The 12,790-nt window shown below is 41.1% G+C and overlaps 1 protein-coding gene across 5 annotated transcripts in view; it reads right to left on the bottom strand.

Moving 5' to 3' along the window:
- The window catches only part of Schip1 (schwannomin interacting protein 1), a 163,431-nt gene that overhangs the window by 36,826 nt on the left and 113,815 nt on the right, over nucleotides 1-12,790 (bottom strand). For all 5 annotated transcript variants that reach the window (XM_045161633.1, XM_045161632.1, XM_045161634.1 and 2 more), the window contains one exon: nucleotides 1,292-1,410. In XM_045161633.1, coding sequence (XP_045017568.1) covers nucleotides 1,292-1,410 — 119 coding nt within the window. The remainder of the gene's footprint in view (nucleotides 1-1,291; nucleotides 1,411-12,790) is intronic.

The following is a 12,790-nucleotide window of genomic DNA, read 5'->3' as shown; positions in this document are numbered from 1 at the left end:
GCAGATCCTTAAACCAGAGTGTGTTCTGCCACTGGGAGGGATCGGAGTTGTTTCCAAGGCCAGTGGGTAAATTGGCCTTCTACCTCCTGAAGGGAATGCTGTGAGATGGGGCTGGCAGCTAATAAAGAAATGACTTAACACTATCTGTCCAAAGGATAGTGCTTGCCATGACGCCCCAACTCACCAGCAGTGTGTCCATGTGACTGCTCTCTAAGTTTTCCTGATTTGCATGTAGTGCTAAGGATCAGACACAACTTATTACAACTGGAGAAAATATAATTAAGTAATTACTGTGCCTAGTTCTGGGCATCACCAAACCAATACATGGTAGAAATATCATGGCTGAATGAATGCATGATGCTAGTGCTTTTTATTCAACCCAACACCATCTACATAAAAGTACACATGCACAGTACTTACACAGGGAATATTGCTTTCAGCTCAACAGACAGAAGAAACAGACACTGGATGGACAGAGGGGTTTAGAGAATGTTGATGGGTTTTCAGTTATGGCCTTCTTCATGACAACAATGTTCCATGCGCTTTCATTACTTGGAACACCTGTATTCATATTTTGCAGCTTGCAGAATGGCAGCATGGATGTCAGCTGAACATTTCTCAGAAATATGGAATCTTGAGCACAACGAAGATTTTAGCAAAATCACCAAATGACTCCTGAGCACATTAAAGGCTGAGTTCTGCTTGCCTGGCAATTATCACCTTAACAAATTTGATTTGGAATGAAAATCTGTGCCAATTATCAATAATATCCTGAAATTATGATAGATGAATGATGATATCCTGAAATAAAGACAAAGAAAAACCACCTGGGGGTAGACTAAGAACAGTAACAAACGCTGGATGATCAAAGCACGAATTCATTTCTCAGTTATGGATATTCACTGCAATTAAGTGTATGGGGGGGTGTTTGGGGCTTTGGGACTGCTTGATGGAAAATCTGGTGGTTGGCCACATGCACAAAGCACAAGCAGCTTGCTTAGGTGTGTGGCTTGATCCCTCATAAGCATGAAAAATCAGTATTCTGTCTAAAGAAAAATGAAATTAAAGTCTAACCCAAACAACCTGGGTAACAGGCCACACACAACCACCAGTACAAAAACATAAATCAACAACCAAGTGGGAAGGGTCTGTCTAAACGCCAGAGAAAAACAGCCGCATTGTGGAAGAATATCTAGTCAAGGACTTAAAAGCTGTCCTTTTATTAGACATATAGTCAGGTGACAAATCCACTAGGTACATATAAAAAAAGTCAACTCAAAAGCATACTCACCGAGAGGAAAGGCTTGGCTTCCCGCTTTTGCTACAGCTGGTATAAATTCCTGGGCCATCATCAAAGAAGCTTCCGAGTGCCAACTTCTGTCTGATAGACTCTCTCTCATTTTTCTGTGCCTAAAATTTCAAGAAAAATAAAAAATGTTGATCAGTGGGCAGATAAAGTCCCAAGCACAGGCAATCCGACTTGCTAGGTTCCTGAGAATGTAACATTAGATGAAAAAGAAATCAATGGGCTGCCACCAGGGGAAAGTTGAATTATTAACAACTGAACTTAAACCAGTCACTTCTGTCTCCAACTTTAATTTTTGGATTCCATCATGATTTCTTTGCTAGGGTAGAATGGTAATACTTGGCTGTATACCCATCTTCTTTCTCTCCTGCTAGATACGGCAATGTAAAGTTGTGGAGGGCCAATACTTTTTCCTACATTGCACACACTCTGGTCCAAAACATGGCATTTCCCTACCACCCCTCAGATCTTGCTTTATCTTTCCCTGACATGTCCCTGTACCCCACACTGTTTATGGCATGGACCTTAACTCATTCAACTACACATACTGGCCTCCGTGAGCCAGCAGATGCCACATCAGGGTTTGAAGCAGAGCCTAGGACAGACAGGCACCACCCCTGCCTGCATGGGGCTTAAAGTCAGGCTAGGCACTATGTTTTTGTCTAGGAATTAGCCTCCACACCAGGATTAAAATATGAGAGGTCCTAAAAATAATGCTTGCAATTGGTGGAGAATTGTAATTGATCCTGTCTTTCATATTTTAAAAAAAATCAGGTCAGCATGCATAGAGAAAAGACTTGGTAAACTATATCACTGAAATCATTTGGGTATGTTTTACAATACTCAGCTTCCCATAAGACAACCCATAAAATTCACCATGGTGAACTTTTAAACCCTTTATAAATAACAGGGGAGATTAGAAATGATTTCTTAGTTAAAAATAAAACTGCCAGGCTGGAGAGATGGCTTAACAGTTAAGCGCTTGCCTGTGAAGCCTAAGGACCCCGGTTTGAGGCTCGGTTCCCCAGGACCCACGTTAGCCAGATGCACAAGGGGGTGCATGCATCTGGAGTTTGTTTGCAGTGGCTGGAAGCCCTGGCACGCCCATTCTCAATCTCTCTCTCTCTATGCTTCTTTCTCTCTCTCTGTGTCACTCTCAAATAAATAAATTTAAAAAAAATGCCACAAAAACAAAGTGAAATCCTGGGCTGTGAGTAAGAGCTTGGGCTTCTGTTTTGTGGGATGAGAGGTTATGAGGAGGGCCACCTTGTGTTCTACGCAGGGAGTTAAAAGACTACACTGAATCAACTATAAAAGCTGGGTTGTGGGACTGGTAGGCCTGTATTCTCCTAGCAGGAGATTCTTAGCCACATCAGTGCATCCCTGTGTCAGAAAGATATAATGTTCAACCTGTTAGAAAGACAGGCTATATTTCATTCCCCCGTGAAGGATAGTGTGCAGTGAGCCTCATGTAGGAGTTGAGAGTCACATGTGGCTATCTGTATTTCAATCTAATAATTCGTTGAAATCAAAATTCAGTTTCTCAGTCAGTCTAATCTTGTCAAAAGCTCAGGAGTCACTGGGGGCTAGTATGTGTTATCTGGGATAGCAGGAACAAAATACAGCGTAGTATAGCTAAGAGAGAGGCTCCCAAGTTCCAGTTTCAATAGGCTATTTTCCACAATACCCTGTGTTGTTTCAAAAATGCATGTCCCAGGATCTATTTCTAAGTATTTTGTTTCAGAAGGTTTAAAGAACTTGTAGCTCAAGGAAAGCATCCCTCTACTCTTCTTTCCTCTAACGGTTTTTAATCTTTGGATATCATAGGCATTCTTTTAACTTTAGCAAGGATATGTATTTATATGAATACTCTACCCCCTTTAGTTAAAATATAAGTTTATTTATTTTGGTGGGGGTGGGGGGAATATGGGCATGTCAGGGTCTCCTGCCATTGTAAATGTATTCCAGATGCATCTAGTTTTACGTGAGTATTGGGGAACTGAACCTAGGTCAGCAGGCTTGGCAAGCAAGCACCTTTAACCACTGCATAATCTTCCCAGTGCCCTCTCCCCCCACCTTTTTCTTTTAACAAGGATGATTCTGATTTTATCTTCTTTACTGAGTGTTGCAGTCGCCTCTACATTGCTGGGATGAACATCCAATTAGACACCATTTATGAGAGGAAGGGATTAGCTTACAGATCCAGGGGAAACGTCATCAATGTTGAAAGAAGCTACTTATAACCATACATCCAAACAAACAGAAGCAACAGCAGCAAGCAAAGCCAGTACCAGCACATGGCACCTCTTCCCGGCAGCTCAGGCTTTTGCTCTCCATACCTTTGGGCTAGAATTCAGATCCACCCCTAGTGATATGCCCCCTCCAGCAATCTGCTGGAGACTTAAACAGGAAGCTTAACCTTAATAAAGCAGCTGAGTCTATGGGGGCATATTTTTTATGCTACCACACTGGGTTTCCACAGCACTAAGCTCTGAGAAAGTAACTGTGGGATTGTAGTTAAGGAAGCAAGAAAACCTTTCGTTTGGCTGATGGGCTGGTTAGTGTGTAAGATGCCTCATGGGTTTGTGACTCAGTCTCATCCTTAATCCCCAGTAGGCAGAACCTTTGGGAGATGGAGCCTTCCTGGAGGAGGTGTGTCACTGGGTGAGTGGGGGGAAGCCTTGAGGTTTATTAGTCCAGCCTACTGAGTGCTCAGAAAGAGCCCACTCTTGTTGCTCCCTCCCTGTCTGATAAGAAGACATGGTGCCTATACATCTGTTCTTGCCATGATTTCTCTGCCATGATGAAGCTTCCTCTTAAAACTGTAAGCCAGAAATAAAGCCTTTCCTTCCATAAATAGTTTCTGGTTAGGTGTTGTGTCAGTAACAAGAAGGTAACTGCTACAGTTGCCCATTTAGAACTATACTGACGGGTAACTTGTGATAGTCCTGAACAAACAAAAAAACACCATTCAATGCCTGTACTTTTCACAAATTCATCTCAAAAGTGAACTTGTAGCTCAATGTCCATGTCCACAATAGTCAGAAAAGTGCAAAGCAGAACTAATGTCCCAACAGAATATCAGAGGACAACATGAGTGAGTGATCAGTTAGGATTCATGGGCAGCAATCAGCCCGAGTCTGAAAGCGGCTTTGTTTAAAGACATCTATCCTGGCTATGGCTGTGTGAATATACCCATGATTCCCCAACTATCTTTCTTCATGCTCTTGCTACATCAAAACTAAAGATATTGGGGGTGGGGTAAAATATCTCACCTCACCCCCCATCAATCCTACTGAATAAGTAAGAAAAGTATAAAGAATATAAATGTCAACTCTAATCCCATCACTTAGAGATCACTGCGAACAGTACATTTCCTCCTCGTTTTTTGTATCTTTATGTGTGCATATTTTGAGGATTTCCCTTTCATTCCTTCATATTCATTAAAAGCACACTTTTAAATGATCACCTAGCAGTCCATCCTATTGAGTTTTCCTCAACAGTTAGCCATTTGGGTTGTGTCAAATTTAAAAAATAACATCTTTAAATTGGGCATGGTAGTGCACACCTTTAATCTCAGCACTTGGAAGGCAGAGGTAGGAGGATTGCCGTGAGTTCGAGTCTACCCTGAGACTACCCAGTGAATTCCAGGTCAGCCTGAGCTACAGTGAGACTTGACCTTGAAAGCAAAACAAACAAAACCCACAAAAAACATCTTTACATAAATCCCTGCCCATATGTTTGATGATTTCCAAGAGATAAGTTCCTGGAAGGGGAATTGCCAGATCAGCTGTGTGTGAACATTTGCCGAAGCTCTTGACACATCTTGTCATATTGCTCTACAGAAAAGCTGTTCTAATTCACATGCCCACAAGCATCGGAAAGTGGGCTGTTTTCACCATATCCTGGTTAACATAAATTATGTGTGTTGAAAAATGCTGTTGTTTTTTGATAGACACAGTCATGTTCTTTTCATACAGTCTCTTTATCAGTGAGAATAAATAGTTGAGTCTTTTTCATTACTACAGTTTCTTTGCCCTGAATTGCATATTTCTTGCTTTTCTTATCTTTCTACAAAGATCTGAGAGTTTAAAATGTTTATACATTAGTGGTATTTGTCCTTTTAACTTTTAACTGAAAGTGTTTTGTGGGGAAGTCAATAACTTGCTATTTCTTCCATACTGATGACAGCTTCTGAGCATGGGAGGCTCTTCTTAGTCCAGACTGGAAAAAAGAGCTCACTTGATGTCAGAGGATTAACTAAAATAATTCATGGGAGCTTCTTAGCAGCTGGCTGGTACCAGCAGTTGGCTGGTATAATTGGTAGCATCATAGTTAATCCTCCAGTGTTTTTATTATGAGGAATATGAGGGTAATACAAGGTTCCCCTGCTGTTAGGGAGAAGAGGCAGGGTTCAAGTCCATGCTGTCTGTCCTCAAGCTTCTGCTCTATACTGAAGAGTAAGGTGTTCTGGACCCGATGCTGGAGATTCAGTTTGAGACTGAGTTATGAATCTACCTTCTTCCCTGAGACAGAAATGATGCTTTCTCAGAAAAGGCCAAAATGCTTCACTGCAAAGCATCTATACCACAGACTAATTGTAACCACAAGTATTTATAAGGACCTTCTCCACAGAGCCCCTTTCTCATCATCACTGTTCAGCCTTCCTTTTAGAAAAAATGTGATTTAAACTATGATAAAGCTGATTAGAAAAACAGAGGTTCTTCTCTTTAAACTCCACAACTGGATCCTGATTTCATCTTAGTTGCATATATGTATGAAAGTGTGAATATGTGCCTATGTGTGCATGTGGGTGCATGGTTTCAAAAATTATTCTCTGAGGAATTATATCTGCAGGGTAAATATGTCTTTCAACCCCAAAGCCCAGAGAAGCTCCAGAGTGAGGAACAGTGAATCGTATGGGGAAAGGGAGAAGGTCAATCAAAACAGTACTGTCTAGATACACTCATGGCCAGTAGGACCATGTCCACTCCTACAACAACCTTGGCTGATACCCTCCTAAAACAAATGTAATGCTTCAAAAGCTAATATTGCAAAAAGCCAAAGGGCAACCCAGGAACATGGTTCATCACCATGACGCCGAGAGGCTGGGCGCTTAGAAATTAACCCTCAGCTGAATTTGTCCTCAGCTATCACTGAATTCTTCCTTGCCACCCTCTGAGCTTGAGCAGATAAGGCTCAAGGGTATCATGCAAGTCACATTCTCACTGGACACTTTTAGAATTCAAACACAATGACCTGCCTTTCCCTCGGTGATACCCCAAATTTGGGAGGAAGAAAGGGTAATTTTGTAAAGGAAGCAAAAAGTGAAATATTCTGCTCAGCTATACTGTCTACTGCCAAGGCCAGTATGTCACCAAGTTCTTTCCACACTGATTCAGGACATGACACTAACCTCACTACAACATCCCCTCCTTGGTTCTTGCCTTTGGCACAGGTCACCTTGCTGGCAGCATCATGGTGTCTTCAGAGGCAGGGGCCCTCTGATATTTAACATGCTAATTTCCATAAAAGTTTACAGAAGTGGAAGACTGGGTATTTCCTGAATATCTAAAATGCATTTAATTAACATAGGGTGGAAATGTGTGTGAGCTTGTAGAAACATGCTCTGGAAAATGATCCCCTAAAACCTAGACCTCAAATCACTTGTGCTCTGAACACTACCAAGAGCTGCCTCTGCCTAACTCCTGCAGCGATGATGAACCACAAAGCCAGCCAGAAAGGCCTGCCAGAGCACCAGAAAGGGGGCTCCTTAAACTCCTCCTGTGCTCTAGAGAACCAGGGAGGCTAGTTCATAGGAACGAACTGAGGTGCTGTAGTAATAAAAAGATGCTATATTTGCAGCAGGATTTGGTGTGGAAAAGGGGAGTGGGAGATAGGGAAGGTTTTCCTCAAATTTCCCATTGTGTTCCTAGATTGACCTTCCCTCCTCCTAGTAGCTTCCTATTTACCATGGGAACTGGACTTTTTTCTTTTTATTGTTGGAATATTTGTTTTGTAAAACTATTTTAGTTCTCAGTTCAGTTAATTCTGCCCCCTACCAATCCTTAGAAACAACCGTGGCCCTGTTCAGTACTTCTCAGACTCAGGAGTATGGAAATGATCTGGGCATCTTGTCAGGTTGTAGGCAGGTTCAGAGGCAAAGGTCCCTGAAAGAGCCATAGGGGTTGCTATAGGCTAGTTTTTGCAGGAAATCTTTGCTGAGGATAACAAATATCATAGGACTTGACTGCCCCTTTCCCCTCTTCTACACTGGTGTTACAACCTAAGGTTGATGGCTTTCTAAAGCAATGAGGCATACACAGTGGGCCAACCACAGCTATAGGTTCTGTGTCTGAGATTCAACCAATGGTGGCTGGGTTGAAAATACTTGGAAAGATAACACCTGTCTGTACTGAACATGTGGAGACTTTTCCTTGTCCTTAATCCTGAAGCAATACAGTGTAACTATATACAAAGATTTACACTGCAAGTAATGTAGACATGGCTTAAAGTATAAGAGAGATATGTGCAGGTTCTATGTGAATTCTGCACCATTTTATGTGAGAGACTTGAATCTATGCTGATTTAATATCTTGAGGGTTCCTGGAAGCAGTGTCCCATGGATACAAAGGGATGACTGTACTTTGTACCAAGGCTCAAAAGGAAACCAATGCGCCATCAAGGGATGGACTTCTGAGGCCTATAGGTTGCATCATCCCAGAAGCCAGTGAATATATTGGTTTCTTATGGACCAGAAAGGATGCCAGACTGCAGAGGCTGCTTGGATATCAGTCTGTCACACAGGCCCTTTCTCTACTACACATTTCTGTTTCTTTTTCAATATATATTTTTATTTATTTGAGAGAGAAAGAGGGAGAGAGAGAGGGAGAGAGAGGGAGAGAAAGGGTGCACCAGGGCCGCCAGACTCCAGATGTATGTGCCATCTTGTGCACTTGGCTTATGTGGGTACTGGGAAATCAAACCTGGGTCCTTAGGCTTTGCAGGCAAGCACCTTAACTGCTAAGTCATCTCTCCAGCCCATGTCATACGTTTCTTAATGTTGGTAATTCCCAAATGTGACTGTGTACATGACCACCAACTGGAGAGCTTATGAAAGCACAGACTTTGTTTCAAATCTGGGTTGTCGTTGAGGACCTGCATTTCTATGAAGTTCCTCAATCCTGTAGCACAAGCACAGACTCAGGCTTCCTCTACCATGCACACAGCTGCTCCACATGACATGTTCAGTCTCTCGAGCCAGGAGCATCTCATCTGTATGGTGTGGCCTCCGCGAGGGCCTTGCCAGGGTACCTGTTTTGAAGAAGTTACAATTCCCTTGACTCAGTGAAGTCTACTGCCACGTGGTATATATCACCATTAGCATCCATCAGGGCTCACAACTGGGATCCAGGAACTCCCTGTGGAAAAGTGCTTTTCCTTGAGGAGACAGTGCTCACTATTATTCCTCTCCTGTGCTTGAAGACAGCTGCACTGTAACAATCCCAGGCAGCACTCCAGGGTGGGGAGGCTGAAGCTTTAAATGTTAGGACCTAAAGTACAAGATGTATTTGTTCACTAAGCAAAGTTCATTGATTTTCTTTCAATAAAAAAAAGCAACGGGAAAACCCAAACACACTGATGACAATTCCTAATTGTTTTCTTGCTGAGAAAAACTATGGGTTTGCCACAAGATCAAAATATGTATATGGCATTCCATGAGAAAAGAAATTAAATGTTTCTGAATGTCAAATATATCCTTACACTATGCAGGCTATTTAAAAAGAAAAAAAAATTATTTTATTTATTTGAGCAAGACAGGCAGATTAAGAGAAAGAAAGAATGGGTATGCCAGGGCCTCTAGCTACTTCAAATGAACTCCAGATGCTTGTGCCTCCTTGTGCATTTGGCATATATGAGTACTGGGAAATCAAACCTGGGTCCTTAGACTTCACAGGCAAGTGCCTTAAATGGTCATCCAGGGAAAGAATAAACAGAGAGGCATCTGGACTAAATGAGGTCATAGAAGATATGGACCTAACAGATATATACAGGACATTTCATCCAAAGGCTGCAGAATATACATTCTTTTCAGCAGCACATGGAACATTCTCTAAAATAGACCATATATTAGGACACAAAGCAAATCTTAACAAATTCAGGAAAATTGAAATAATTCCTTGCATTCTATCTGACCACAATGGAATTAAACTACAAATCAGTAGCAAGAAAGGCTATAGAGCATACACAAAATCATGGAAGCTAAACAATACACTACTAAATGATGAGTGGGTCAATGAAGAAATCAAAAAGGAAATCAAAAAATTTATAGAGTCAAATGATAATGAGAACACAACATACCAAAATCTCTGGGACACAATGAAGGCAGTTCTAAGAGGTAAATTTATAGCCTTAAGTGCCTATATTAAGAAATTAGAAAGGTCGCAAGTAAACGACCTAATGCTTCGCCTTAAAGCCTTGGAAAAAGAAGAACAAGGCAAACCAAAAAGTAGTAGACGGGAAGAAATAATAAAGATTAGGGCAGAAATTAATGAAATAGAAACAAAAAGAACAATCCAAAGAATTAATGAAACAAAGAGTTGGTTCTTTGAAAGGATAAACAAGATTGATAAACCCTTAGCAAATCTGACCAAAAGAAAGAGAGAAGAGACACAAATTAATAAAATCAGAGATGAACAAGGTAACATCACAACAGATTCCAGAGAAATTCAAAAAATTATAGGGACATACTATAAAAGCATATACTCCACAAAGTATGAAAATCTGAAAGAAATGGATGATTTCCTTGATCTATATGACCTACCTAAATTAAATCAAAATGAGATTAATCACTTAAATAGACCTATAACAAACATGGAGATCCGAGCAGTTATCAATAATCTCCCAACTAAAAAAAGCCCAGGCCCGGATGGATTCACTGCTGAATTTTACCAGACTTTTAAGGAAGAGCTAACACCATTGCTTCTTAAGCTTTTCCAGGAAATAGAAAAAGAAGGAATCCTACCAAACTCCTTCTATGAGGCCAGCATCACCCTGATACCAAAACCAGGCAAAGATAGAACAAAAAAAGAAAATTACAGACCAATCTCCCTCATGAACATAGATCATTAAGAAACTTTTAATTGAAAATTTTAATATATGTAAATAATTATTTTGGCCATAATCCCTTCCCATGACCTTTCGTCTTCTATTCCACCTCCATCATACATGACAAAATGTTGATGGACCCAATATTGTGCAGGAAGAGACACTGTGAGTTCATGAATGCAATGGCTATTTCATGTTCAGAAGACAGTGTTTCAAAACACTCTTGTCCATCTTATAATCTTTCCTGGCCAAAAGCTGTGCCTAGGTACATATGACCTAGGAGGGAACTTACAACTGATATTATGCTAAATAGATAGCATGTCAAGCTGCCCTCTAAATATCTCTATTTCTTCCCATAGATTACTACTGCTTGAAGCCCCATCACAGAAGTTTTTTATGACAATGGTAACCACAAAGGTGGAAAACAGCTGAAAATATGTGACTGTTGTATGCTGAGCCTCAAACATGACATCTAAACCATTACCTCCAAGGTGCAGGGAACCTGGCCAAAGAGGAGGCAGAAAGAATGTAAGAACTGTGGATGTAGAGGAGGTCTGCAATTGTTTTTTTTATTATTATAAGTGGAACAGTTAAAGTATCACCAAATGGAAATTAAGCCTGGATAACCCATGTTTTCATCTTGTATTTCCACCTTTTCCATCTTAGACACTTACACTAAGTGCTACACAAATGTCATGAGCCACCACACACAGGTTTCCTGAATTGCCATTGGAATTTCAAGACTATTGCTTGTGAGAGAGCTGGACTTGGATACCTACTATCCAGAAGAGGCATCAAAGGGGGCAAACTTGGGGGTTCCCCTGTTTTACCTGAGAAAGGCTGACATCAAAAGCACTGGGGTTTGGAGAGAGAGATTTTTACATGTCACACTGAGGCTGGGTTTAAACAGTGTTGCCTGCCTTCCTTCCCACACTACAAGAAGCTGATAAAAACAGAAGCAGGGCTGGAGAGATGGCTTAGCAGTTAAGGTATTTGTCTGCAAAGCCAAAGAACCCAGGTTCGATTCCCCAGAGCCCATGTTAACCAGATGCACTAGGGGCACATGCGTCTGGAGTTCATTTGCAGTGGCTGGAGGCCCTGGCATGCCCATTTTCTCTCTTTCTCCCTCTTTCTCTGTCAAATAAATAAATTAATTAATTAATAATTAAAAAAAAAAACAAAAGTAGGAGAACCGAAGTACTGCTATAGAGTTTCCAACACTGGAACATTCAAACTACTAAGACATGAGCAAAGGTATTTAACAAGCACCTGGGTTAAAATTCAGTAGCCACTTAGAATGGGAACTTTGGTGAAAGAACTCAAGATAGCTGTATAGGGGTTTGAAATCAAACCCTTCAGGGATGCAGTTGGAACAAGAAGGTTTTCCATCTTATGAGTGGCATATCCAAGACACAAATTGCTGGGAACATTCTGAGCTCATTTCTAGTTCTCAAATGACCCCTTACATAGACCACTTTTTGCACATGGGATAGTGCTATTTGACAGCTCTATTTTTAACAGGTGCCATTTCATAAGCCATCACAGCCATTCAGTGTCACTGTCAGGAAGGCAGCACTCCAAACCACTTACTGCACCATTATGAAACAACCTTCATAAAATGCCAGGAAGCTGTGTCTGCAACCTGTGTCAGGAAGGACTTGAGGCCTGGGAGAAGGCGACCCAGGATCATAGACAGGCTAGTGCAGGGTGGACACTGATACTAGTTTCAAAAACTAGCAAGTTTCAGAAACTCTTTGAGCCCCAATGCCTTTTTTGAAGAAGAGAATGATTTCTATTTTGAGGTTGTTTGAACAGTTAACTATTCTATAGAAGGTTCTTGGCATATTGTGTGGCACTGAGCAGTAACTCAGTAAATTATAACAACTGTTAATATAAAAAGGAAGGGTGGGCATAAATATGAAAAGATGATGTGGAGTAGAGAAATTAAAAGGAAAGAGATAAACATCTGGAACAGGCAAATACATAAAGACAAAAAGTAAGTTAGCGACTGTCAGAGGCTTATCAGGAGGAAGGATACGGAATGACTGCTAATGGATATGGGGTTTCTTTTTGGTGTGATGAAATGTTCTCAAGCTTGTAAATATACTAAAAATTCATCCAAGGGTGTCCTTTAAAATGGTGAAATTTATGTGCATGAATTATAGATCAGTCTTAAAGAGCAGGAGCATGTACACAGAAAGGAGAGAGCTGGAGGCCTAAATAAACTACTAAGGAGAGGCTACGTAGACAAACTGGGGGAGAAACTGAGGAGGGCAATCACAACAAGGGGAGGAGAAGCCATGGATGTGTGGAACAAGAATGAACTTAATGTGCTTATGTGACTTGGAAAGTCAGAAACAAATAGCTCCCTGACCA

Source organism: Jaculus jaculus, chromosome 11 (assembly GCF_020740685.1).
Source record: "Jaculus jaculus isolate mJacJac1 chromosome 11, mJacJac1.mat.Y.cur, whole genome shotgun sequence".
NCBI classification, from domain to species: domain Eukaryota; kingdom Metazoa; phylum Chordata; class Mammalia; order Rodentia; family Dipodidae; genus Jaculus; species Jaculus jaculus.
Note: the sequence above shows the minus strand (reverse complement) of the source record. Positions and strands in the feature narration are given on the sequence as shown.